The sequence below is a fragment of the Chiroxiphia lanceolata genome, chromosome 3 (assembly GCF_009829145.1).
Source record: "Chiroxiphia lanceolata isolate bChiLan1 chromosome 3, bChiLan1.pri, whole genome shotgun sequence".
NCBI classification, from domain to species: domain Eukaryota; kingdom Metazoa; phylum Chordata; class Aves; order Passeriformes; family Pipridae; genus Chiroxiphia; species Chiroxiphia lanceolata.
Genome location: NC_045639.1, coordinates 9,282,717 through 9,308,640, shown reverse-complemented (window position 1 = coordinate 9,308,640; position 25,924 = coordinate 9,282,717). Strand labels below are relative to the sequence as shown.

At 44.1% G+C, this 25,924-nt stretch overlaps 2 protein-coding genes across 11 annotated transcripts in view; both read right to left on the bottom strand.

Moving 5' to 3' along the window:
* The window catches only part of SOS1 (SOS Ras/Rac guanine nucleotide exchange factor 1), a 47,778-nt gene extending 38,008 nt beyond the window's left edge, over positions 1 to 9,770 (bottom strand). The window contains exons 1-3 of one of the 5 annotated variants that reach the window (XM_032683553.1): positions 9,664 to 9,728; positions 6,058 to 6,838; positions 1,047 to 1,172 (exon numbers count right to left, since the gene is read on the bottom strand). In XM_032683553.1, the coding sequence (XP_032539444.1) occupies positions 1,047 to 1,088 (42 nt within the window). In that variant the 5' untranslated portion in view covers positions 1,089 to 1,172; positions 6,058 to 6,838; positions 9,664 to 9,728. Of the gene's footprint in view, positions 1 to 1,046; positions 1,173 to 5,741; positions 5,925 to 6,057; positions 6,839 to 8,284; positions 9,336 to 9,663 lie in introns of those variants that run through there. The other 4 variants (XM_032683552.1, XM_032683550.1, XM_032683551.1 and 1 more) reach the window with 4 other exon arrangements.
* A 7,524-nt stretch (positions 9,771 to 17,294) lies between these two features.
* The window catches only part of MAP4K3 (mitogen-activated protein kinase kinase kinase kinase 3), a 76,451-nt gene continuing 67,821 nt past the window's right edge, over positions 17,295 to 25,924 (bottom strand). For all 6 annotated transcript variants that reach the window (XM_032681530.1, XM_032681527.1, XM_032681528.1 and 3 more), the window contains 4 exons: positions 25,809 to 25,901; positions 23,539 to 23,609; positions 20,894 to 20,949; positions 17,295 to 18,795 (listed from right to left, as the gene is read on the bottom strand). In XM_032681530.1, the coding sequence (XP_032537421.1) occupies positions 18,708 to 18,795; positions 20,894 to 20,949; positions 23,539 to 23,609; positions 25,809 to 25,901 (308 nt within the window). In that variant the 3' untranslated portion in view covers positions 17,295 to 18,707. The remainder of the gene's footprint in view (positions 18,796 to 20,893; positions 20,950 to 23,538; positions 23,610 to 25,808; positions 25,902 to 25,924) is intronic.

The following is a 25,924-nucleotide window of genomic DNA, read 5'->3' as shown; positions in this document are numbered from 1 at the left end:
CTCTAATTCCTGTATTTCTCCTATCTTCACAGCCGTAAGATTCATAATAAAACACTTTGTGTCAAGTTTTTTGTTAGCATTGTTTAAAACAGCATTAAACAATCTTCCACAGACCTCTTGTCTCTTTTGCTGCCAGACCAGAATGATGTTGCAAAACAGGTCAGCCACAAAAGGGGACACTGGAACACTATTAGAGGTGTCAGTGTTCAAAAGAGAAGAGGAAGGACAAAATTCATGACTCTTGAGCTCTAAGACAGTTACACTTTTAAGGGTTTTTTATTTGCAAGGGTTTTTTTGCCATTAGTCCATTTTCTGCAGAATGTGAGGAAGTCACTTGACACAGGCCCTGGAAGCAATTACTGGAAACCAACAGGCACACAGCACACAGAGCCGTAGCCTGGCACCAGAGTCTTCAAATCATGGTTAAGCACAAAGAGCTACCAAGATATCCTGGTCTTAGAAGCTTAAGTGAGTTGTTCCTTAGCTGGAAAAACTCTTCCCAGATCAAGCTCTACTCTTAAACATCAAGCTGCTCTTCTGAACAACAGAGGCTGCAGATCTTTGAAAAGGCAATTGTAAGAGAAGAGGTCTCTATACAGAGGAAAGAAGCATTCTTAAACTCATTCTGAAAAAGTAACTGAACTATTTTTGTTCGAATTTCTGGGGCAGCAGGGGGTATATCAGCCCAAATTGGCATGCTGAGAACGCAGCATAGAGCCTCAGACTAAGCAGCTGTAGTTTGCGTAGAGTCTTAGTGGGGGAAAAAGGTCTTTTGAAAGGAACCAATCAGCTTTATATACAAAATTTATACTCATCATCTATTAAAGAGTAATACAGCTCAGAGGTAGTTTTACTGTGCATTGAACAACAAATTCAATTAATAGGAAAATCAGCTATTAGGGAACTCAGCAGGCTTTATGCAGAAGGTTCTGCTACATAAAGATGCATAATTACTGCTTTCCTTTTTGCATTGTGAAATGATTAATATAGTACCTTTCACATAACAGTTCAAATTATTATAGATTTGTAATAAGTGTTCTCTATACCTCTACATCCAGAAAACTTCTTGGTTGAGCTTGACACAACATATTTAACAACTGAAGAATTAATTCCTCCACATACTGCAACGCATCTTCAGTAGAGGAAAGTTTAGGATGGACTTGCACCTGAACCTATAGGAAATAGAAGAATTCAAGCTTTGAGTTTTGCTCTTCCCCAAACCACATGCTTTACTTGCAAAAAAAGATGACAAAACTTGAGCCAAACAGCTCAGAAAAATCCAACCCAAAACGCAGCTCTATTAAGATCCACCAGACAAACACAAGTGAAACACTCTCCTGCCCCCGACAGAAATATAAATCTCAAATGTTGTATGTACTCAAAGAGATGTTTAATGGCAAGAAAACAGCTAACTAATAACTGTGCTTACCAATGCAATTAGGAAAACTTTTAAAGCCCTTCCATATATTTATCTCTCTCCACTAGCTCTTAAACAGCTGTTTTTACAAGACATTTTAGAGGTGGCATTTCTCTCTTTAAAAGTCATTGTTCATCACACAATTTAACTTCTGAAACAAGCCTCCAGTATACTTTTCCTTTGCACTTCTGTAGTTCATAAAACAGCACAGTTTTAACAAGCTTAAATTTCAGGTACACAAGGCTCAGTGCTTCAGAGCTCAAACAGACAGGCAGCTTAATCTCAATCCTACACCAATGACAAATATTATGCCAGAGCAAGCTGACTGCTAACTTTCGCAATGCATCTTTCAAACCCCAATTTCATCATTTTACTGTTCCACTGCACACAACTCAAAATGCCTCCAGTTCTCTCGATCACTGAGAGAAGAGCCCAACCACTCTGAACCAAAACCCAACAATCTGTCTCATCCAAATGTTAAACCCGTGTCTGTATTCAAATAATAGCGCCATAATGATGTAATTTCACATCTGAGTTTTAATTCCTGTTTGCAGTTGTAGCAAGAACTAAATTTTCTGAAGTTCAAACACACAACAGCCTCAAACAGAAATCCACCTGCCTCCTAAGGCACTCATTAGTCTGGAAACTTCATGTCTGGGCACAGTCCTGGTGCTCACTTAACTGCTGCTGAGATTCAAAATACGCTAGATCACGTGTTTGGCTTCTTGCAGATTGCACACTCTTATTCAGCAGGTCTTAAAAAACATCTCCAGAAGTTACTGCTTTTTTAACTTTAAAGTACTCTGGCAAAAATAGAACAGAAGAACTTCTCTCCATTTGACTAGCTAACATAACTATTTTGATTATGCCAACAGTTTCACTTTTCCCAAGAACTTCACCATGCGCAGCTACACAGTGTGTTTGTGGAGGTACACGAATAACAGCATGCTGAGCAGTCCCAAACATTATTTACAATTCAAACACTGACATCTGAAATGCTGTACCAGCTTGGAACATCTTAACACCAGAAATTACAGACTCGCAAAAGCAATCTCTTAAAAAGCAGAGCTGATCTGAGCTGTCTAGAAGATGCTGCCTTTAATGTTTGGGTTTTTTCCTAGAGCAGAACTGAACAAATTTGTATTAGTCTCCCTACATTATACTCTAGCACTTTGTATTTCAAGAAGTGTTAAATTACCAAGTCAATTCACCAGTAAAAACACAGAGCATGATAAACTGGAGTGATAAAGAGTAGGTCTATTTTCTCCTTTGCTTAGAAAATCGATCACACATTTAAATAGCCTCATCACAACTCTTTCAGTCTGTAACACAGAGTCTATAGGAATAAGAACAAACAAACAAAAATACCACATCAGGCCATAACCTGAAATGTTATGCACAGTCAGCCAAAACAGAGTCAACAATAACCTACTCCTAGTTTGGGAAATAAAAATTTCAAATATTTTCCCTAAGCATTTATGTTCGGGGGCAGTTACATGACTCTTCTCAAAGGCCACTGTCTTCTGGTACTGTCAAGCCCTACTTTAATAAAACATGCAACTCAGCAGAAGAAAATATTACAAGTTGCCACTGGCTTGCCAGCATAGCTTAGCTTATCTATGGTAGGTAGATAGTAAATAAACTTCACTGCTACGTGACATTTAGTATCACTTAGGGTTCAAAGTCATACAAGCGCACAAAGAAAACAACTAGACTAACAAGGAAAATTACAGGATAGTTTGGTGCACAATTACCACAGAAACATGTAATTTCAGTATCTGCACTACTGTAGTACCCAAAGGCTCAGACTGAGAATGAAACAGAATGTTATTTGAGGGTACTCAGTGTAAGTCCCAAGAAGTCCATTATCTAAGAAATGATGCAAGACCGGCTAAGATGCAAGATTTAGTAAGAGAAGACAAGAAATAGGAACATCTGTTAGCATACACCATCACGTGATTAGCTTCAAAAAAAAAAAAAAGATCAAATTACCAGGGGCTTTCCATCTTTCTCATAAAGTCATCTCAGATTTTAAATTAAAAACCCTGGGCCACCCTGCTATATTGCCCTTGAAAAGGGGGAGCATGGCTTGAATCCCACCAGATCCCTCAGCCCTATGTTAGGAATACACATGATAAAAACAGACTAACAGCTTCTGAAGTGTGATGTTTGGATCAGATTCCTATCTAAACATTTAACCTCTCCCTTAAATAATGACAGAACCCATCCCTTCCCTCCTACACACACACCAAAATGTCTATCTTATGATAATGGCAATTACTAGAAAAAAAAACCACTTTAAGAACTTTTAAAAACAGCTTCAATTCTTCAGAATACCCTAACAACTTTTAATGGGTAAATACAATCTACACCAGGTACAAATCCCTGCCACCAGGGCTGTTTTCATGCAACTCATGTGCTCACTTTTTTGAATGCTAACCTTCTCAATCTTTCCTAATTCTCAGAAAAGAGATGACCAGGATTCTCTTTATTTAAAGTTAAGCAGAGCCAGAATTTCTTGAACAGCTTTTCGGAATCTGTTCAAGAACATAAGCAGAGAAGAACAGTTTAATGAAAATCCTATTATATAATCACCTGGCTTTTTTTGTCCTCTTTCTCTAAAATCAATGAAGGCAAAGAATTTCTATCAGGAATGGTAACAGCTTAAAAATTGGGCAACCATAGATCTAAACTGGTAGAAAGAGTCAATGAAACCAGTGAAAAAGAAGAGTGTGCTTAATGAATAATACAAAGATAAGCTGATCTTACTTTATAACCCTTAGCAACTTATTTTATATAAAGCTTTCTCAAACCATTCCTTTCAAACTCTACACAATAAATTAGAATATAAACATTTCCACAAGCCTCATGGGAAGCAGTAGGAACCTAGACCAAACTCTAAGTAAAGGATTGCAGATCAAACAGCTTCAGGTTACACAGAGGCTTGGTCTCCCACATTTCCAACACAACTCCAAGGCTGGGATGACCCAAATCCCAGTCTAGACTGACACTCAGCAGCTCATTCTGCATTAGAAAGAGATGACTGATAACAGATAAAGGTAGACACAGTGAATTTAACAATCCAATTGATAATAAACCACACATCCTTAGCATCCTTTGCAGTTACCTCTTCCTCAGTGGCCATGACAAAAAGCCTAATTTAGGTTGCTTGTAAACTGAAAAATTTCAATTCGGGATGAAAAAAATCTCCAAAGACTTCTTAAAGCAACTTCACATGTTATACAAACACCAGCTTAATGCTCCTAAATCATCATTACCAATCAACACAATCAGGTTCAGGGTTCTCAGCTGTTGTGCTAAATACAGAACACACCAGACAAATCCTACGTGTGAAAGGCTGCCGAGAGAACAATACTGAACTGACTCCCATCAGGAGCAGCAGAAGCTCCACCACCTTCAGGAAAGGGCATAACAAAAAGAAATAATTCTAAAGCTATGTAACAAACTGAAATAAAAACAAAGCGTCTATGGTTGGCTAGAGATAATTTTCTCATAACTGGGCAAGACTACCCATCTACTGGCAAGAAATCACAGTATTGAATCAAGAAACAGCTCCTGCTAAAGAACAACTGTGCTTCACTGCTGAGCACAGGTAATGCCACACTGCCAGTCTGCCCTGGTGGCAGCTGAAGTGCTTGTAGAAAAAGTGTCTAAAAGGAAAAAAACATCATATTTACCACATCGTATTGACAATAAAATAGAAGAAGCTGTAATGAGGTGACAAGACAAGCCATCTTCCAAAGCATTATCAGAGAGGATAAAACGTTACTGATTTTAAGTATTTTTCTAAACTGTTCAATTAATGGGTTATTAGTAGAAATGACTTGGCAACAGAGGAAGTTATTCTGGTGAGGAGGGAAGATTTTTTTTTCAATTCAGTACCTTCAAAAATCTTCACTAATGCTGCAACTCTTATTTTTACTCGACATATCTTGTGTTTATTTTCCTACAACGACTAAAATACTACTGACAAGCAACTGCTTATCACTAAAACACTTCAGGACGAAGTATTTTATGTACCCTTTGCCTGGATGAGTGTTCTTATACCGCAAGCACTCCTTAAAAAGGTTTTTTCTTCTATTCTTATACATCTCTTCTGATATTTGGTAACTCTGAGTATGTTTTGTTATCCTGATCAACTAAAAATCCACTAAATTAAATCGAATACAAACATCTTGGATGCACACTTCAGCAACAACTCACTGAGGATGCAAGACTCAAGATTTTTGCTAACATTTCTGCTGATGTCTCAGAAAGGCAGCAGTATTATACTGCACCACTGAACATGTGAAAAAAACCATACAGTAAAGATTTGAACTGTAGGAAGTTCTTAACTTTATCCTCCATAGCCATCAGAAGAACACAGGATCCGAAGAGATCAGAAATTACGAATGCTCTACATCTTCCAAGAAGCAATGCTTAGAATAAGAAGTGTCATCCTGAGTGGCAAGTGACAACTGGTTTGGCATCAATTTGAAGAGCTAGATAATTACATGTCAGGTAGAAATATCTTTGTCAGCAAGAGCTTCCTGAGAACTCTGTAGTCACTGAAGCAGCTTTTCTCATGTCTTTTGCTCCATGAAAGGCACAGACAACTGACTAGATGATACATGGAGTACCTGGGAGAACGCTGTCTGGAACAGTTCCCTCAACTGAGGAAGCACATCCCCTTCGGTTGTCAAGCCACATCAGTCCAATCATTTTGACCACAACAAATTCCAACAGGACCCCTTGTTAATTGTTCAACTGATTCAAAACAATTTGAGGTATGTAAACAGCAGAACATCCATACAGCGAAAGCGTTCTTTTGTTTTTCTCCATCATCACACTGCTTATGGTATCAGCAAAGATGACACACTTTCTACTGCAAAAATCAATGTACGAGGGAAGAAGCGCGTCAGACACGTGCAGAGAAATTCTGACTCCATAAACAAGTTCTACAAACAAGATGAAGCCATGAGGAACAGTGTTTAAGAAAAACTATCCAAAAGGTCATGACAGAATGAAGTGTATAAATTCACTAGCAAAGGAACACCAGTGTTGGAAGAGGCATCACTTTGCAGGTGTCCCTTCTGAGTCTATTTTCCAAGGCGTATTAAAAGCCATGTATCTCCAACTCCAGGCACCTGAGAGCTTTGGTGTTTCACGTCTTGAATCTTTCATCTTCAGCCCCAGCTTGACCTTCTGTCATCTTTGCAACTACAATTTCAGACACCTGCTGTCATTTTTTCTTCCTTTTCTTGTACCTCATCTCATCATTACTGTCTTTTGTCAGCAAGCAAAGACCTCTACAACACTCCAATTTTGCAGCTTCAAAATAACAGTGACCAGGCAGAGAAGCATCTCAGTTGACATCATTTTCTTCCTAATTGAGTGCACTGGAGTCTATCTTGACAGCATCTGAAGAAGAATCAGAAGAAAAGGAATTACATTACGATCTCAATGGTACAAGAGCTGCTTTTTGCAAATGCAGCTGCTCAATGCAAAGACAGCTCTATTGTTAAGGTTCATGTCTAATGAAACACAAGGCATGGTCTCCCCTAAGAACTGTTTGATGTAAGAAAAGATTTATTCTTACTACATATTCTTGGATTTGTTCCTTGATAAAAAATAGAATCAAAATAACTAACTGGGAAAAAGAAAGCTATTTGCAATGATTCAGCAAGTCCTATTTTTTTAAGAAAGTGATCCCGAGGCTGTAGTTTGAACTCTGCATTAGGAGCCAGCTCACAGTTACAAAAAGGGCAATGGCATTTTAATGATTCAGTCCATGTGTGGCAGCTTTCCCCAAGAACTGCAAACATTCCATCCTGGTATATATAGTTTTACAACATTAACTTAAATGCCATTCTCCTCATTGGAGCTATTAATTCAATGTAGGTCTTCCCAAACTATTAACTCTAATTTCCAGCTATGCAGGAAATCATCACAATCCTGCCTGTACATCAACCTGGTTTCAGGTGGAGTTCAGAAAGCAGCTTGCTGTCACTACCTGAGAATGAGTGTCAGCATCTGGTCAGCTAAGGTGAGAAGCAAAGGAAAGGTTTTTCTCTGGTAACAAATGGATGTACATGAGCTCCAGATAACCTGACTGCTACTGGGACAGCAGGCTCTGGCAATTCAGCAGTCAAAGTCACAAGGCACCACTTTCCCTCCAGGACAGTTGTGCTCTTTGACCTCACTGGCATACACTGCCACCCTCTCTACTTTACTAGTCCCACACATTGACCTGCAAGCAGAGCTCAGGTCTTTGGTGAACAACACAAGGGGTCAGTGACTGCAACACTGCAGTGCTGCACCTGTCCCATGAACGACCAGAGGCGACTGTCAAAGCAAGTGCACTGTGATGTTCATGGCTTTACCTGCCACCTGTGACAGGTTCATTACTTTATTGGGCCTTTATCAGTGCAAAACACCCTAGCTAAAACTATTTGTACCTGTATAAGTTAGGAAAACACATAATTTGGTTTCTGCATTAATGAAGAAGCCACTAAGTTAATAATTTAACATTTTTCATTTCCCATTTAGTTTTTCTGTAACTCAAGTATTTGTCTCTTCAGTAAGGTTGGTGACAATGTGGGCAGATTCTTTATTTCTACCTTTACAGAAACAGCAGTAGTAAGCAGCAGAAGACTATGTTTCTGGACCACAGAGCTCAACAGCCCAAGAAAAGATAGGTGGTGATCTCATGAAGAGCTGAGGTCAAAAGAGCTAAAACCCGCCAAACAGTTACAAGTTTCAGTGTGAAGCTTTCAGAACTATCTTTGACTGACTGCCTGATTCCTGCCACCCCTCTACCCACAATAAGAAATAGAGCAGAGGACAACAAAACCAAGAAAACTATACCTTGCAGGGTCGGTCTGTCGTCCTTGGTATCTTGTCATCACTGGCCTTCTCCATTGACCTCAGATTCCAGAATTCCTTTTCCCAATGCAGAATTTATCAAACTCCTTCGAAGAAGCATCTTCAGTGCAGGGTGACTTCATGAGTGACTTGTTGTTGGAAAGAAATTCCACTCTTCAGATGTCACAAGTAATTCCAAAGCCCTGATGCCTGCTTGCTTCGAATGCTCACACTGTGTTCTCCAGTAGTGAGCACTGAGCCTCATTCCAAATTTGACAAACATCTGCTGCACCATGGAATGAACCATCCTCCAAAAGGAAGAGCTCTCTCCGGTTGAGACCTCAGGTAGCTTCACTTTCCAAGCAGCCTTCAGCTGGATGGCTGTCCAAGTGCTTACAAGCACCACAGGCAGTAGTGAGCTGCATGGTTACTGCAGAAGTTTCAAGGGAGCAACTATCCATCAGGGATAAGGCATTAACAGTCATGCTACAGATGAGACAAGCAAAAAGGACTTCCGAGACTGGACAAAAACTACACAGTGCTGGAGACTTCAAAGAGCACGCCCAGAAAAGAGAGGCAATACATTGCAAGAGGAAATTAGGAAGAAATACTGAATGTGTATGACTGCAACACTTGAGACTTCTCAATCAGCCCAAGGAGTAAGTCTTTTATGCAAAAGTTGCAGTTAATCACTGTAACTGGACAGACTCAGAAAGCGTTGCTGTGCACAACTGAGCCATGTCAGGTTCTGCAATCTGAAGCCAGTTCAAGCAACAGTGTCAGAAAACTTTTGTTTCTTAAGTCTTCTACTTTCTGGACTCAGGTTGCAAAAGTGGAAGAGGAGCCCTGACCATTTTTTCCTCTCTTCCCAATAAATTCTTTCCACACCACGGGCAAAAGCTTCACCATTCTGAGGGAGCAAGACTTGCTAGTTTGTCCTAATGAAGCCTTCTCAGCAAAAAGGTATTTAAACTAAGAGAAGCCTAACTAAAAGCCATTAGACACGAACACTAATTAACTAAAATTCTCTCCGGAGTAGCTCACAACAACCCCCCCACACACACTCCAGCCGTGTCACTAAGGGAGACCAGCACAAACCCGCAGCAGCACTACTCGCTTCCCTCTGGGCGCAGGGGGGCCCGGACTCGGGTGTCCCTCGGACAGTTTTTATCTCCACGGCCCCGTCTGTCAGAGCATCGCCCCAGCGCGGCCGCCGGGCCCCTCGGCGGCGGGGCACCCACCGAGCACCGCCTGCCCCGCGGGACGGCCCCGACCCACCCCCGGCAGCCCCGGGGCCGCTCCGGGAGCGCGGGGAGCCCAGGGCGGTCCCGCGCCGAGCCCACGGCCAGGCCCCGGGGCGCGAGCCCCCGGCCGCCCCTCACCTTCTTGAGGGCGGGCACCAGCAGCCCCCGCCACTTGGGCGCGTTCTCCTCGCTGAAGAAGTCGTAGAGCAGCGGCTGCGCCTGCATGGTGCCGCCGGGGCGCGGGCCGGGAGCCGCGGCGGGAGGGCCCGGCGGGCGCTCAGCGGGAGCGCCGGCGCTCCCCCGCCGCCGGCGGGGGCGGCAGGCCCGCAGCGGCGGGGGGGGGCGGCGGGTGCCGCATTCCCCGCCCCGGGGCGCGGGGGTAGGCGCGGGGGGCGCGCGGCGGGGCGGGGGTCGCGCGCGGGCCGCGAGGGGCGGGGTCGGAGCGCGAGCGCCGCCGCCTCCCCCGTCCCGTCCTCGCCCGCTCCGGTGGCGGCCGCGGGCGCATGCGCGGAGCGGCGACTCCCTGCGGGGCCCCCCCGCCCCTGCGCCTGCGCGCCCGCCACGCGCGGTCGCGGCCTTCCTCGCGGAAGTGACGCCCGAGGGGCGCGCCCCCTGGCGGCGGGAGGGCGGCAGGACACCCCGGAGGATCCTGGGATGCGCGGGGGATCCAGCGGGACACGGGGACCGGGACACGGGGAGACGGGCCTGTCTGGGACAGCCGGCTGGCTGCTCGGAGACGGAGGCCGCGGGGCGGTGTCGCTGCTCCCTGGAGAACTCTGTCACTCCCCCTCCTAAAAACACGGTCGTCTGGTTAGTGGCACCATACGAGATCAGAGATAAATAAAGGGCCCCATTGGTTCAAGCAGCACAAGGTCGGCCTTGAGGCTGAAAAGTGAGCTTGGTTCACAGAATCACAGAATACGCCAAGTTGGAAGGGTCCCACAAGGATCATCGAGTCCAACCCTTAACCCTGCACGGGACAATCCCAGGACACACGGTGTTCCTTGAGAATGTTGTGTAAACACTTCTTGAACTCTGTCAGCCTTGGTGCTGTGACCACTTCCCTGAGGAGCCCGTTCCAGTGCCCAACCACCCTCTGGGTGAAGAACATTTTCTAATATCCAACCTAAACCTTCCCTGACACAACTTCAGGCCATTCCCTCTGGTCTTGTCACTGGTTCTTGAAAAAGAAGCCAGAAGAAGCAAAGCTGGAGTACAAATAAAGCCCAGTGGTTTAAAGAGGACAGAGCTCATGGTGGTCTGTGGGGTCTGGGAGGGCAATGGGGGAGGACAATGCTGGAAATGAAAAGTATATTGTTGTGCTCTGCTTTCCAAGGCATCAGGGAGAGCTTGGGGACTGGAGAAGGAAAGAGTGAGCTGCTGTTGGGGAGCACAGTGGGGGGAGATGGATGTATGGAAACCTTCACTAGTCACTGGAAGGAAGGTTTAGGCCCAGTTTCCCAGGTGGGAGGACAGCAAAGTACCAGCACAGATTGCAGAGGCAGAGACTTCTGAGTCTCCCTTTGTCTCCAGGGCTGGTCATGCAAATTCCTGTCAGGAATGGCATGTATGTTGTGAGGCTCACTTACAATTGGTGTTTGAGAAGTACTTTGAGAACAGGAGATGTTCTTGAGACCCAGCAGCACATCAGCAGGTCATGGGTGGAGCCTCTGAGAAGGAACTCCCTGTATTGTGCAGCTCCACCCTGGGTGTGTTTCCTCCAAACAGATACTGCTGTCTGGAGGAGTCAAACTTCTGCTTTGCAACAAGGATGAAAGACGGGAATTTTCACATCTCAGAGCTATTTGCTTGATCTATCAGCCTGCCTGCACATTTAGGGACACCATCACAGCATCTTACAGACTTTGGAGCTGTTGCACTCACTACCTTATGATGGAAAATCAGCCTGTTGAAGTTAAAATCTTCATCTGCTCCCAAGTATGTGCAACATCCAGTGTAAAACTACACCAGTGCTCTGCTCTCCAGCCCCTCCCTTCGGAGATGAAGGTGCCAGGACTCCTAAACCAGTGAATGTTCTACAGCATCTCTTTCCTTCAAACAAAGCAGCATTGGGTAAAACAGGATTGCAGGCATCATGTTCTATTTGTTCAAACATCTGATGAGGCCACAGGACAGTCCAGGCCTGAGCTCTCTCTGCACCTGGAGCTGCCACAACTGGCAGGACTGAGCCATCTGGGTGCTTGGTGCAGGGCAAGCTCGTGTAGGGAAGAGTACAGAGCTGCAAGCTGGAAGCTGCTTTCACAGGGATGTAGTGCCAGAGGGGTTGGATCCTGAAGGGCCAGAGGAGCTTGGGGAGGTGCAGGGAGCCAAGCAGTGGAATGTCCTGCCTTTGTGTTAAGCAGTGAGGGTGAGACTCACTGCTGTTGCTATAAGGAGCAGCAACCAAAGGCCCCGGCCAGTGCAGAGGTGGCTTTACAGGGGTCTGTGTGGGCAGCACAGAGACACTCAGGGTCTCCCAGTGCTGCTGGGCAAGGCAGAGGAGGATGAGGTGGAAGGTCGTGGCAGCCCTTTACCGTACTGTCTCAATGGCTGGCTAAGCAACAGGGGCTTACAAGGAGTGACAGCACCCCCTTACCACAGCAGCTGCCATGGGGAATGTAAGGAGTCCACATCAGGGAGGGACTGCCAGGTGCACTCCTGTATTCAGCCTAGGGGACACTGCAAGGTGTAGCTGCCTGTCAGAGCAACACAAGGGGGACTTGAATTTGAAAGTGTTGGATTTAAATTAGCTCTAAAGGGTAAATGAAAGAAGCATGGGGAATAAACAAGGGAGTTAGAGATGTGCACATGCCTGAAGGGCTGTGATCTCACAGGCACCCTGGAGATGTAGTGGGTTGACTAAAGTGTTGAAAGGATACGTGATCTCGAGGAAGGACAGGCAGGGGGCATGAGGAGAGGGTGTTGCCCTCTGTGTCAGTGACCAGCAGGAGTGCATGGAGCTCTGCCTGCGGATGAATGAGGATCTGACCGAGGGGTTAAGGGTCAGGATTAAAGAGAGAGCAGGGACAGGTGACATTATAGTGGGGGTCTGCTACAGGCCACCCAGCCAGGAAGACTGAGTGGATGAAACTGCCTATAGACAGGAGGGGCCACACGTTCACAGTTTCTGGTCCTCATGGGGGATTTCAATAACCTTGACATCTGTTGGAGGGACAACACAGCAGGGCAAAAGCAATCCAGGAGGTTCCTGGAATGCATTGACAGTAATTTCCTTCTCCAAGTGATAGAAGAGCCAAGGAGAAGTGCTATGCTGGACCTTTTGCTCACCAACAAGGAGAGCCTCGTGGGGAATGTAAAGCTCAAAGGGAGCCTTGGCTGCAGGGACCATGAAGTGTTGGAGTTCAAGGCAGTGAGGAGGGCACACAGCACATTGCTGCTGCCCTGGCCTTCAGGAGGGCAAACTTTGGCCCCTTCAGAGATCTGGTTGGTTGAGTACAATGGGATAAAGCCCTGGAGAGAAGAAGGGCCCAAGAAAACTGAGCCCTGATATTCAAGGGTCACCTCCTCCAAACTCAGGAGTGATGCACCCCAACAGAGAGAAAGTTGGGCAAAAATGGCAGGAGGCCTGTGTGAATGAACAAGGAGCTCCTGGACAAGCTCAAACACTAAAAGGAAACCCACAGAGGGTGGAAGCAGGGGCAGGAAGCCTGGGAGGAATACAGAGAAGTTGTCCAAGCAGCCAGGGATCAGGTTAAAGGACCTAAAGCCCGGGTAGAATTAAATGTGGCCAGGGACATCAAGGACAACAAGAAAAGCTTCTGTAGGTACGTTGGTGATAAAAGGAAGACAAGGAAAAATGAGGACCCTCTCCAGAGGGAAAGGGGAGACCTGGTTACCCGAGACATGGAGATGGCTGAGGTACTCAGTGACTTTTTTGCCTCTGTCTTCACCAGCAAGTGATCCAGCCGCACTGCCCGAGTTGCAGAAGGCAAAGGCAGGGCTTGGGATACTGAAGACTCACCTGTTGTAGGAGAGGGTCAGGTTCAAGGCCATCTAAGGCACCTGAAGGTACACAGTCCATGGGACCTGATGAGATGCATCCATGGATCTTGGGGGAACTGGTGGATGAATTGGCTAAACCACTATCTATCACATTTGAGAAATTGTAGCATTCTGGTGAAACGTCCATTGACCTGAAAAGGGGAAACAACCCCGTTTTTAAAAAAGGAAGAAAAGAAAGATCCAGGGAAATACAGGCCAGTCAGTCTCTCACCTCTGTGCCTGGCAAGAGCAAGTCCTTCTGGAAACTCTGCTAAGGCACAAGAGAAATATGGAGATGATTGGGTGACAGCCAACATGGCTTCACTAAGGGCAAATCTTGCCTGACAGATTTGGTCAGAGAATAGATTGAGAGCAGCCCTGAGGAGGACTCAGGGGTCCTGGTGGATGAAAAGCTGGACATGGCCCAGCAATGTGCACCTGCAGCCCAGAAAGCCAACCACACTCTGGGCTGCATCAAAAGCAATGTGTCCAGCAGGTCGAGGGGAGGTGATTCTGCCCCTCTGCTCTGCCCTTGTGAGACCTGACCTGCAGTGCTGCAACAAGCTATGGGGCCCCAACATAAGAAGTACATGGACCTGTTGGAGTGAGTTCAGAGGAGGGCCATAAAGATGATGAAAGGGCTGGAGCACCTCTACATAGTATGAAGATGAGTGTTGCTCAGCCTGGAAAGGAAAAGTCTTTGAGGAGACCTTCTATCAGCATTCCAGTACTTGTGAGGGGCCTGGAAGAGAGCTGGAGAGGGACTTTTGGCAAGGGTGTGTAGTGATAGGACAAGGGGAATGGCTTTAAACTGAGAGAGGAGAGATTTAGGTTAGATACTATGAAGAAATACTTTATTGTGAAGGTGGTGAAGCACTGGAGCAGGTTGCCTAGAGAAATTGTGGGTGCCTCATCCCTGGAAGTATTTAAGGCCAGGTTGAATGGGTTTTGAGCAACCTGGTCCAGCAGAAGATGTCCCTGCACATGGCAGGAGGGTTGGAACTAGATGGTCTTTCAGGTCCCTTCTGACCCAAACCATTCAATGATTCTATGAAAATCTGCACCCAAGGAGGGAAGAAGACCTCTAGCAACAGTAATGCAGCTGTAGGAGATGATGCTGAGCAGACAGCATTGCTGTCCACAGTGAGGACTAGTGTCTCCCTCCCCAGATAAATTTCCACAGCTTCTTCTACACCCCTCAGTAGATGACACAGGCCTGAAACATTACTCCCTATAACCAGTATTTTAGGTCAAGCTGGAATGTTTCCGTGAAGGAAAGCAAGAGGTTTTTACCAGCTATTTTCCCTTCCTTTTCACATGCAATCCTTCAAAAACCAGCAGGGCTATTGCTAAAGCTGAACCCTGTCAGGTGTAAGAAATCACAGAATCAACTAGGTTGGAAAAGACCTCTGAGATCAGTGAATCCAACTTTTGACCTAACACCCCCTTGTCAACTAGACCGTGGCACTAAGTGCCACATCCAGGCTTTTCTTAAACACCTTCAGGGACACTGACTCCACCCCCTCTCTGGCCAGCCCATTCCACTGCCTAGTCACTCTTTCTGTGAAGAACTTCTTCCTAATGTCCAACCTAAACCTCCCCACAGCTTAAGACTGTGTCCTCTTGTCCTATTGCTGGTTGCCTGGGAAAAGAAACTGATACCCACCTGGGGTATCAACCCTGGGTACAACCTCCTTTCAGGTAGTTGTAGAGAGTGATGAGGTCTCCCCTGAGCCTCTTCCTCTCCAGGCTGAACAACCCCAGCTCCTTTAGCCACTCCTCAAAGGACTTGTGCTCCAGTCCCTTCACCAGCCTCATTCCTAAATTGAGGGGCCCATAACTGGACACTCAAGGTGCAGCTTCATCAGTGCCAAGTACAGGGAAAAAAAATCACTTCCCTAGTTCTGCTGGCCACACTATTCCTGACACAGGCCAGGATGCCATTGACCTTCTTGGCCACCTGGGCACACTGCTGGCTCATGTTCAGCTTCCTGTCAATCCAAACTCTCAGGTCCCTTTCTGCCTGGCTGCTCTCCAGCCACTCTGTGCCCAGCCTGTAGTGCTGTAGGGGGTTGTTGTGGCCAAAGTGCAGGACCTGGCATTTGGCCTTGTTGAAACTCATCCTGTTGGAAATGCCCCCTGCCTGGGGGACACATCCATCCCCACAAGTGCTTCCCCAGCCCCAGTACAAGCTCCCAGTGGCAAAGCTACAGGCAGCCAGCGACATGTGCTTTACCTTGCACAGCTCTTGGTTTCAGTCAAGGGCTGTGGAATGCAGAATTTGAACCTGAACTCCCTCTTTTTCATGTCACTAGATTCTGTTTCTGCCAGAGGCAGGCAGCACCATATGGAGAGATGGGCAAGGAAAAGGTAAAAGCAGTGTTTATTCCTGTGTTCCCAGGAGTACTTCTGCAAGACAAACCATTCCAGTGCTTTCTTTGCTCCCTGTAAGAACGCTCAATTTGGATGGAGGCCCAAGCTCAGCCCCTGCCCTAATCAGACTTTGCTGCCAGGCTGGCAAGTGCCCTATCATGCTGTCACATTACCATAAGACACTGCCTGCTCACAGCTCAGACCACGAGCTAGAAGCCAGCTTAGAGGGGCTGGGAAGAGAGAAAGGGAAGCCACAGAGGCTGTTAGAGGAGCTGTGTCAATCACCTGTAGGCAGAGGCCTTGCTCTAACCTCATGGAGCTTGTGATGGGATTTGCTGGCAGTGACTGTGCCCCCATCCATCAGCCACACACCAATCCCAGTTGTAGGCCAGGGTGAGGGTGGTGTAAACTCCCACCAAGCATGGCTCAAGAAAAGTTTCAGTTCAAGGTAACTGCAGGTCTAGCAAAGGAAACCTTTTGATTTACCAGAAGCCCAGGCTCCTGAGCTCAGCTGAGGGCAGCTGTCAGCAGAGTAGTCAAGCATCTCAAGAGGGGGAGAAGCAGTTTTGTAGCACAAACCCCAAATCCTGCAACAGGACAATTCCTCAAAAAAGCAGGAACCCTTCACTTCGTATCTCTAAGGCTGGAGAGCAGCATGGGAACAGCAAAGCTGTCCTGAGTATACCAACAGACTGGGAACACATCTGCCCTAGTACAATGCTTTCCTTCTTCCCACATGTCACTACCCCGTCCTCTTTATTTTTAGCTCTTCCAGCTGCATCCCAGTGTGCATGCTTGTACCAAAAATGCTCAGCCAGAATAAAAACCAATAGCCCTTAGCTTCTGGTGCCTGTAATTCAGCAACGGCCTGAGAAACTTGGCCCCAGCTGGTGCAGAACCCTCACAGGAGGAAGCACGTTTACAGCACCATCAGCTATACTGTACTTTGTTAAAGCTGAGCTACTTTCTGCATGTTGAAGTGAGGAACAAGCCACAGGAGGCAGGATGGAAATCCCCCGCACACAAATTCTCGCCTTTTCTGAGAATTCAGCTTCTCAGCAGTGGGACTTGCACTGCCACCTCTCCCACAGCCTGAGCTGTGGCTCAGTACAAGGAACAGCTGAGATGGGGCCAGCAGAGGCAGCGACCTTGAGGCCCATAGGCAGAAAAAAACCTTCCTGGAAGAAAAAAAATAAAATCAGTTTTGCAATCAACTGAGGTGGAAAAGCAGGCAAGGGAGGGAAGAAACCAAGCAAACTGGAATTTGGAAAGACTTGACTGAAATACATATATCCACTGCCTAAAGGCCAAAAGGGCTGACCCTCTAGCGCCAGCCAGAATTGAGTTGAAATCCAGCAATCTGACCGTTCATACATTCAGAAATGCCCAGCTTCTGTGTTTGGCACAACCATTTAATAGCAGAATTCAAAACTCAGTATGTTCCATTTTAGTCTTATGTGGAAAATCAGTGCAGGTGATAATCTAATTGTACAACAACATGTTAAAAAAATTTATTTTACATTATATACATTAGGGAACATATTTCAAAGCATTATCAATCACAACAATAACGCAGGCCATAAATCACTTTTAATTTAGTTTGGTTTTAGTGTATATTATCACAATAAAATATAAAGAACATATACAAAAAAAAGGAGTCATATGTGTGCATTTTGCTTAAAACTTGGCATTTACACACTCCACTGGAAAATAGCAATCAAAAATACTTCTGATCAAAACTAAGTTCCCGTGATGCGTAGTAACCATTGTATTGTTTGAATGAGGTAGTAACTAAATTATTTTGGCCATGTGTTAACATCCTAAAATCAAGAAAAGTGTGAAAATGGTTATAAGGCCAAAAAAAAGTCAAAATGGCAACATCTTTGAGCCATTTCCACAATGTGGAATGTTGCTCCTTTTCATCGTGATATGAAACTATTTAGCAAGACGAACAGTATTACTAATTTTTATCATTGTATACACTAATAATTCAAACACCTATTGCAGAATTACAGCCAGGTACCACTAGTCTGGGACTGACACCCATCCATAAGGTATTGTTTTCAAGCATAGAGAAGTAATCATAAGGAAAGTTTTAATTAAATATAAAAATACAGGTGTTTAACTGGTTTGTTTCACAAAGAAAACTACCCAAGTAAACAAAAAAAAGGAACTTTGAAGCCCAAGTCATATCCACAAAGTCACAGCTTACCTTTGTGACTAAATACATCACATCTTAATATATTGTGCAAACATGAACACCAGTGTGTTGTATCGAAATTAAAACAAGATTGTAATCTGATTACAGCCTTGGTTACAATTTCTAAAAGTTAATATTTATTTGTATTAGTAAATTACATATAATAAAATACAATAGTGTTGCTAAATGTACTATACTTGTTGCTAGCATCCCACTTTATAATAAACACATGAGACGTCCTTATAATAGTACCCCGATTTAATTTTTGCATCCTCAGTGACTTTTACATCTGTACAGGTAAGACACTTGTACTAAACAGGAGGACCTCTATCTACAGAAAGTCAGTGTAGGGCTTCAGCAAGAAGTTTCACTGAAAAATACTGCATATGTACAAAGATTACATAACAGTAAATTAAGCACTTCTGTGGTATTATAATGCTTCTGTGTCCATACCACAAACAATTCTCATCTTCCTCTCATGCCACAATAAATTATAAAGTAACTGAAGTGGGATTACTGCAGCTTTTGTGCAATTGCAGCCCGTCACGAGTGCTGCTGCAGCAGGAGTGTTCTCTTGTCACGGTGAGCTGCCTGCCACGTGCTGTTCTCAGTAACTGTTCTCATGCCCTGCCAGGATATACAAATTGCTGTTGGCTGTTGGGTTGTCCGTCGGCCTGCTCTCCAGCACCACGACCCTAAAATGAAAATTAAAAAAGCTACAATGTCAAGTAAGCCTTCATTTAAAAACAACCCTGGATATAACTGTAAACACTCTTTCCCAAGATCCAGCTGACTGGTTGTCATTTCCCTTTCCCTGGATGCCTCTAGTCCAAAAGCCACTCAAACCAAGCTCACAGTCTTGCACAGAGCAAGGTTTCCGAGAATATCCCACAGCCTCTCTGGGATCCTGCTGCACTGTTGAACTACCACAATGTTTTTCCCTCTTTTATCCAGCTGGAACTTCCTTTGCTGTAACATATCCCTGTTGCCTCTCATCCTTTCAGTGAGGGCTTCTGAAGAGGATCCATCACTCCCCTACTTCCCAGGTTTGTGCTTTCCTGGAAAGTTTTGAAGCGAATCCATTAATCAGGCTCCAGTTCTCAAGGCTGTTAGTCTGCCCTTTGCCATTGGAATGGCACATGAGCAAAGATGACACTTCTGTGAGCATTTCTAGTCTTTCTCTGAGCCTATGTAAGCCAACCCACAGAAACTTCTTCCAGCTCTGAAAGTCCCAGAGACAAAAATTTGCAGGCCTTGAGAATCCTCAAGGAAAAGATCTCTCCTAATCTTTTTCTTGCCAACCACTTTCAGCCATCACTGTAGACAGGAGCTGGGTTAGCTGGACCTACACTACAATGACCATAAGGGATGTCCTAGGTCAGACCTTTCTCTTCAAAGAAGAGAAATTAGCAGTCACAATTTTGTTTCACAAACTGTTAAGAGATTTTTTCATCAGGCAAGAACTGCTAAAATTGCTAAATGGACCGGAAAGTTCATAATTGAATTCTCCTCCACAAATACCCTGAAGTGAAGGTAGATTGTGGGAAACTCAGATCCATCTAATTGTGCATTCACACAGGAAAGGTTGCTTGCTTCAAAACTATAGCTCAGAAAATCTCCCCTCTGCTCAATGTGCTCCACAAAGGGAATGACACCTCATGCCATGAGGCAATTCCCTCTTCACCAGAAGAAAGTAACATGCAAGCTTTTATTAGACTGACATCAGGTTTTTGGTTCTCAGAACCCCAGTTCCTATGAACTGCCTAGAAAATGACACGTTACTGGAAAAAGGTTTCACAGCTCAAGCACAAAACAGGTGAGAGCTGAAAGGAAAAGGGTATATGAAGAAATTGGAATTAATGTTTATTGCAGTGCAAACTCTTTAAACATTATCTCAGACTTGACAGACTATTAGAGCAAGCCAGAAATAGATGGGACCATATTTAGGGAAGAGGACATTATTTTTACAAGGCAATTTTTTGCAATGTCATTCTAAGATGACACATGAGTTTACTGTAAGCAGTATAAGACAGAGACAATTCTCAAAAGAAAAACTAAAGCCTGTCTTTGCACTTGTGAATTCATTACTGGTGAAACTGTCACATCAGCATGCACTCCCCAGAAGACAAAACAGCTGCTGTTTCTGTGGCTGTTACAAAAGTACAAAGTTCGAAAACAGGACAGAGAAAGTTGAGGAAGTCAGTGACACTCCTAAAACAGCAGTTACTGACTCAGCAAGCTGCTATCTGATGGGTCACACAGACATGGTGTTAGTGTCCTGCAAAGCAGACACCAAAGAACAGCTACACTGGGAGTTACCAAGAGCTCTTACAAGACCTGAGCTGCCATACTAGGAGAAAAACTGGTAGATTTCCTTTCTGGAGGTGAAAGTGAGATATTTAAATTTTTAAGTATTTTTTGCATTTGTCTCCAGAAGCAGATCTTGATGAGCTACTGCAGCAGAGCATCTGAAAGTAAAGATTTCATCAAATTAAACAAAAGAATTAAGTACAAAAAGGAAAACACTCCTGGAGATTGTGACTGCAGCTGAGTAAGAGCTTCTTGCATGACTGAGTACTTCTGGAAGCCCACAAACAGTTTCAGAAGACTTTTTTTTATTTATTGAAGAAAGAGAAGTAAACTTAAAGGACTGGAAGGTAGACAGGTACACAAAGGAATGTCTAAGATGGCTAAAAAAGAATTTGCAAGAAGCAAGGAAAAAGAACTTCTACAAGGTAGGAGAACATATATTATTCTTTTATTTCAGCATGTCATGTTTACTTAATTTCTTACCTGTCTGATCCCAGAAGCCTGAATATCCTCGTATTATCAGAAATTTCTTGTGTGATCTAGACAATAAAAATAAGTATTTACATGTTAAGTGCATAAGTGTTTTTGTTTTGTTTTTCAAATCAGCTTGGAGGAAAAAATTGACTGTGACTGATTTCACCAACTGCTGATTTAAATCTGATAGAGAATTTAATGCAACTGTCATTGTTAAATGAAATATAAGTTTTCTGTAATTTCTCCCACAAGAGCAGGGCTCAGCACAGTACTTGAACTACCAGTGCAATTCTCTTTACAGCCATGACTGAAATAGGTAGCTGTAGAGTGCAATTTGTCTCATTCTAGAGTGGATATCCAAAAATGGGTTAGGTAAATCTCGCATAAAACATATTTTGCTGAAATTCTGAATTATAGTAATAATGCACTAAGTTCATATGCTGAAAACCTTAGCAGAGAAACGTAATTAATTTGTGGTACTTATGCTCATTGTGACATTTCAGACTAGCGTCACAGAGCTTTGTTTTCCATGGGTGAATTGTACTTGTGTGATACATCTTTATGATCACATGAATATCAAAGCACCCAAAACTCCATAATATTATTCAATAAAGTCAACCAAAGCCCACTGCATGCTCCAAAGGATATCAAGTCACATTGTGAACAGGCAGCACTGTTTACAAAGTTCCTTTTCTACATGGCCAAATTTCACATTCTTGAGGAAAGCAGAGATTCTTCTCTCCTTCCCAGCTCCTAGTAAAGTTAGCTGACCTAGTTAATTCACTTCCAGCACAGAGAACTTGCAAGAGAATTTTAATTCACAACAATGAAGTTCTCCGCTTTGCTAAGAAAACTACTTCCTGCTTTCTGTGGGGCTGAAACTGGGCAATCTTTGCCCAAATTTTGAGCGTCTTGTCTCAGAATTCACACAGTTCCCTGTTTCATTCTTCCCACTCAATCAAACCATTGTGTTAGGAAATAACTTTGCCAGCGGCTCAAACCATACCCAATTAGACCAACTGTATTATATTAGAGAACCTGAACTAATGGTGTCTTCAAAGAAAAAAATGCTGCAAAGTTAGGTCAGTCAGGTTTTTGTCCCGTGTTACCTCTTCCTACATACTATATAGTATAAAATTCCCCAGAAGGAACAAATATGGTCAAGACCTGAGCCTGGCAGTGAAAGCTTTTCATATTACAGATGAAAATTAGTTTATTTTTTTCAATGGCTGTGGCTAGTAGGACAGAATAGATAAGGAATTTAAAAAGGCCCAAGAGGTTAACCTAGACATGTTCTACAGAGAAAAAGTTTTAGGTGGCTTGCTTTCTGTCAGCAGCCCAGTTCTGCTTTCAGTTCTTCATTTAGGTGCTGTCTTTGGCTCGACAGTAACAAAGCAAGAAGCCAGTGTCCCTGATGCTTTACATAAACAACATCATGCATCCAATGCGTTGCAGCACCCTGGGCATGGCCTCTACCAGCTGGGTCAGAGCTACCGAGTACCAATGGGTGCAGTAATGCACTGAGCCCTGCAGAGTGCTGCCAGGAGGAGACTGCAACCTGAGAAGTGCCCAGACATCTTCTCCTCAGGGTTGGTGCTAACAGCAGGAAGCTGCAGTTCACCAGTATGAATTCTCAGAAGGACAATCATGCTCAGAGATCAAACATGCACAAACGCCACATGAACCATTTGCACACTCAGAAATAAGTAGTCCCACTCTAGTCTTTGGTTAACTTCACACAAAGAGCAGACCTGCTGTCAGCACAGACTAGGTCAGCTGGGGCTTTGTGCAAGTCAATGGAGTTGTGTAACAGTGTGGAGTATCTGAGCTTGGCATGGTGTGACTTACCCTATGTGTACCTTAAAATTCAATTAGTCATAATGAGCTCAATTTCTCAGCCAATGAAACACTGATGAAACAACTGATGCAGTTTGTAAACATTCATTAACAACCAAATAAAAAGACTTACTAAAATCCTACAAAGCACAGCATTTTCACTAACAGATACACAAGGTTTGCAGCAAGAAAAAAAAAGATTTGGGAAGGTACTTATAATGGTTTAACTCTGTCTAAAAATCACATCAAACTGGCTAAAAAGGGGACTACTTTAGAAGAAAAATAATCCGTGTTCAGGTCAGTCTAAGAGTTTTCTCCTGAAAATGGAAAAATACTTCTTGTGAAACCTGGCCACTAGAATCTTCAAAGTATTTGTAAGCCAAGAGAACATGGAAGAGACTAAAAAACATCACGCAACTCATTTGATGCTGTGACCAAAAGCTAAAGCTTAGCAGTGGAACCACTGGCAAAGCCCAAATTTTGGTATCCGTATGTGAGAGGCTAAGGGACTGACAGTGGTCTTCAAAGCAATTTAAGGTGAAGATTAATGGCACCGAGAACTAGGCTTGGATATTTTCTATGGCATCCTGACCTGGTTTCTTGTTTCTGCTTTGCATGTTAGATGTGACGTGGCTCTTGCACAGCTCCACTAATACTTGTAGCTAATGAAAAAAGCTTAGAATGAGACTCCAGCTTCTAAGTCTAACCTGGGAAGTTACTGAAATGTTTTTACTCCTTTTCAGAGAACAGCATTACGCATTTATCCTCTACTTGGTTTACAACAGAAGCCAGAATTTGAAGGAAAATGCAGTACTCACTTCATTTGATCTAAAACTCCTTCCTTGCATGCCGTGTTTCCAGAACGCCAATACACTGTCTTGTAGACAGACTGGTAACAAAGAACATTGGAATCAGTTTTAAGGCATAACATCAACTTGTGCTTTTAAGGCCAAAAGCATGACTGCAATTTTGAAATCTGTAAACGTATGTTTTATTGTATCACATTCATCCACACAAACTGCAGAACATCTCACAAGAATCACTGAACCTGCTTCAAAAGTAGCTGCATTTTATTTGTTTTAAGAGGAGGGTTTAAAAGTATTTCCACCTAACCAGAAAATGTTCTAGATGTCTAGTCCTAAATGTGTCTTTTCCTTTGAAAAAGAAACCCCTTTAATACTTGCAGAAAATATATATTGAATTCTAGCACAAGAGTTACAGGAATGCTGCAATGCCATTTTTCACTTTCCCAGCAACTCTTGGCTAATATGGTCCTTCTGCAATACCAATACAAAGCTTTACAGAGCCCTCTGCTTCCCAGCCCTTCCCCCCAACGTCGTGACAGAGACTTGGATTTGAACCCTATGAAGGAAGTAGGTCTGGGCCTTCCTCAAAGAGAGGGCAAGTGTGGAGGACCCCAGGAAGAATCTGTCCCCCTGCATCTCGCATTCTGCCTCTGGGTTTGCAGGAAAGAGAGCAGTAGTCTTTGGAGACTCTACCAGCACAGAATAGGACACTGGTAGCTCATTTGTGACAACCACAGTGAGGACTACAATACATGCAGAGCTCTCACAGTGAGCAGCTTCAAGTACAGATACTCCTGTCTTCCCCCCATTCTTAACCATCAAGAGCCATAAAAGTAATATTTTTCCATGACAATGTTTTCTTGTCCTCTTCTCTGTGGGACATTATGTTTGAAGGGCCTGAAACTTTAAAGCTTCTCCTCAGAAATAAAACTCCTCCAATCCCTTACTATTTTAGTTCCCATTGTTCCTCCTCTTCTGATCCTACCCTCAACCTGTGCACACACCCCTCCTCACCTCTCTTTCAAAAGCATGTGATGCAATGTAGGTATGTAACCACTGGAGAACTGGCAAAATAACTTATTCTTTCTGTTTCACAAATCTAATTCATTCAGATCCTTCCCAAGGAAACAAAATTTATGTAACCTATGACATATAATTTAGTCTTTGAGCTACTTTATAGAAATGGACTGCATAAACACACATGCAAAATGAGTTAGGCAGGAGTGATTCAGAGTTTACATAGGTTGTATTAAGGTATTCCTTTAGAGGCTGAAGGTCTCCAAGATAGTTAATCAGGATTATTACTCCATTCAAAGTGCTCCTAGGAAATCACATTACATAGCATGCTGAACCTTTCACTGGGCCTTCTCACACAAAGTGAAATGAGTGAGATAGTGTTTCAAGTGCCAAAGACTAGACAGTTAGCATCCTAATTATTACTGTCACATTAATCACAGAACATCTCGAGTTGGAAGGGACCCATAATGATCACTGAGTCCAACTCCCTGCTCCTCACAGAACTACCTAAAACTAAACCACATGACTAAGAGCATTGTCCAGATGTTCCTTGAACTCTGACAGGCTTAATGCTGCAACCACTTCTCTGGGAAGCTCGTTCTAATGATTGACAACCTCTGAGTGAAATGCATTTTCCTAACATCCAATCTGAACTTCCCCATATGCAGCTACATGTAATTTCCATGTGTCTTATTTCTGGTCACCAGAGAGGCAAGACCAGCACCAGCCCCTCCACCGCTCCCCTTGAGGAAGCTGTAGACTGCAATGTGATCACTCCTGAGCCATCTCTTCTCTAGGCTGAACAAACCAAGTGATCTCAGGCTCTCCTCTCAAGTCTTGTCTTCAACACCTGTCACCATCTGGGTCACCCTCCTCTGGACACACTCTAATAGTTTGACATAATTTTTATATTGTGGTGCCCAAAACTGCAGAGTGGACTCAAGGTGAGGCTGCACCAGCACAGAGCAGAGTGGGACAATCACCTCCCTTGACCAGGTAGTGATGCTGAGCCTGATGCACCCTAGGACACAGTTGGTCCTTTTGGCTGACTCATCTTCAAACTGCCATCAATCCAAACCCCCAGATCTCTTTCCACAGGGCTGCTCTCCAGCCTCTCATCTGCCAGTGTTTGTACATACAACCAGGATTACCTCATCCCAGGTGTGGAATCTACCACTTACTCTTGTTAAATTTCACACAGTTGGTGATTGCCTAGCTCTATAGTCTACATGGATATCTAAAACTAATAATGAAATCCAACTTACCTATTGATTCAATCTGAAAGTCAAATGTGAGCTCTGATGACAGTTTGCGGCTGGATTTTAACCTGCCTTGCAGATTCACTATTTTTATGCAGCCTAGACAATAAATAAGGATATGT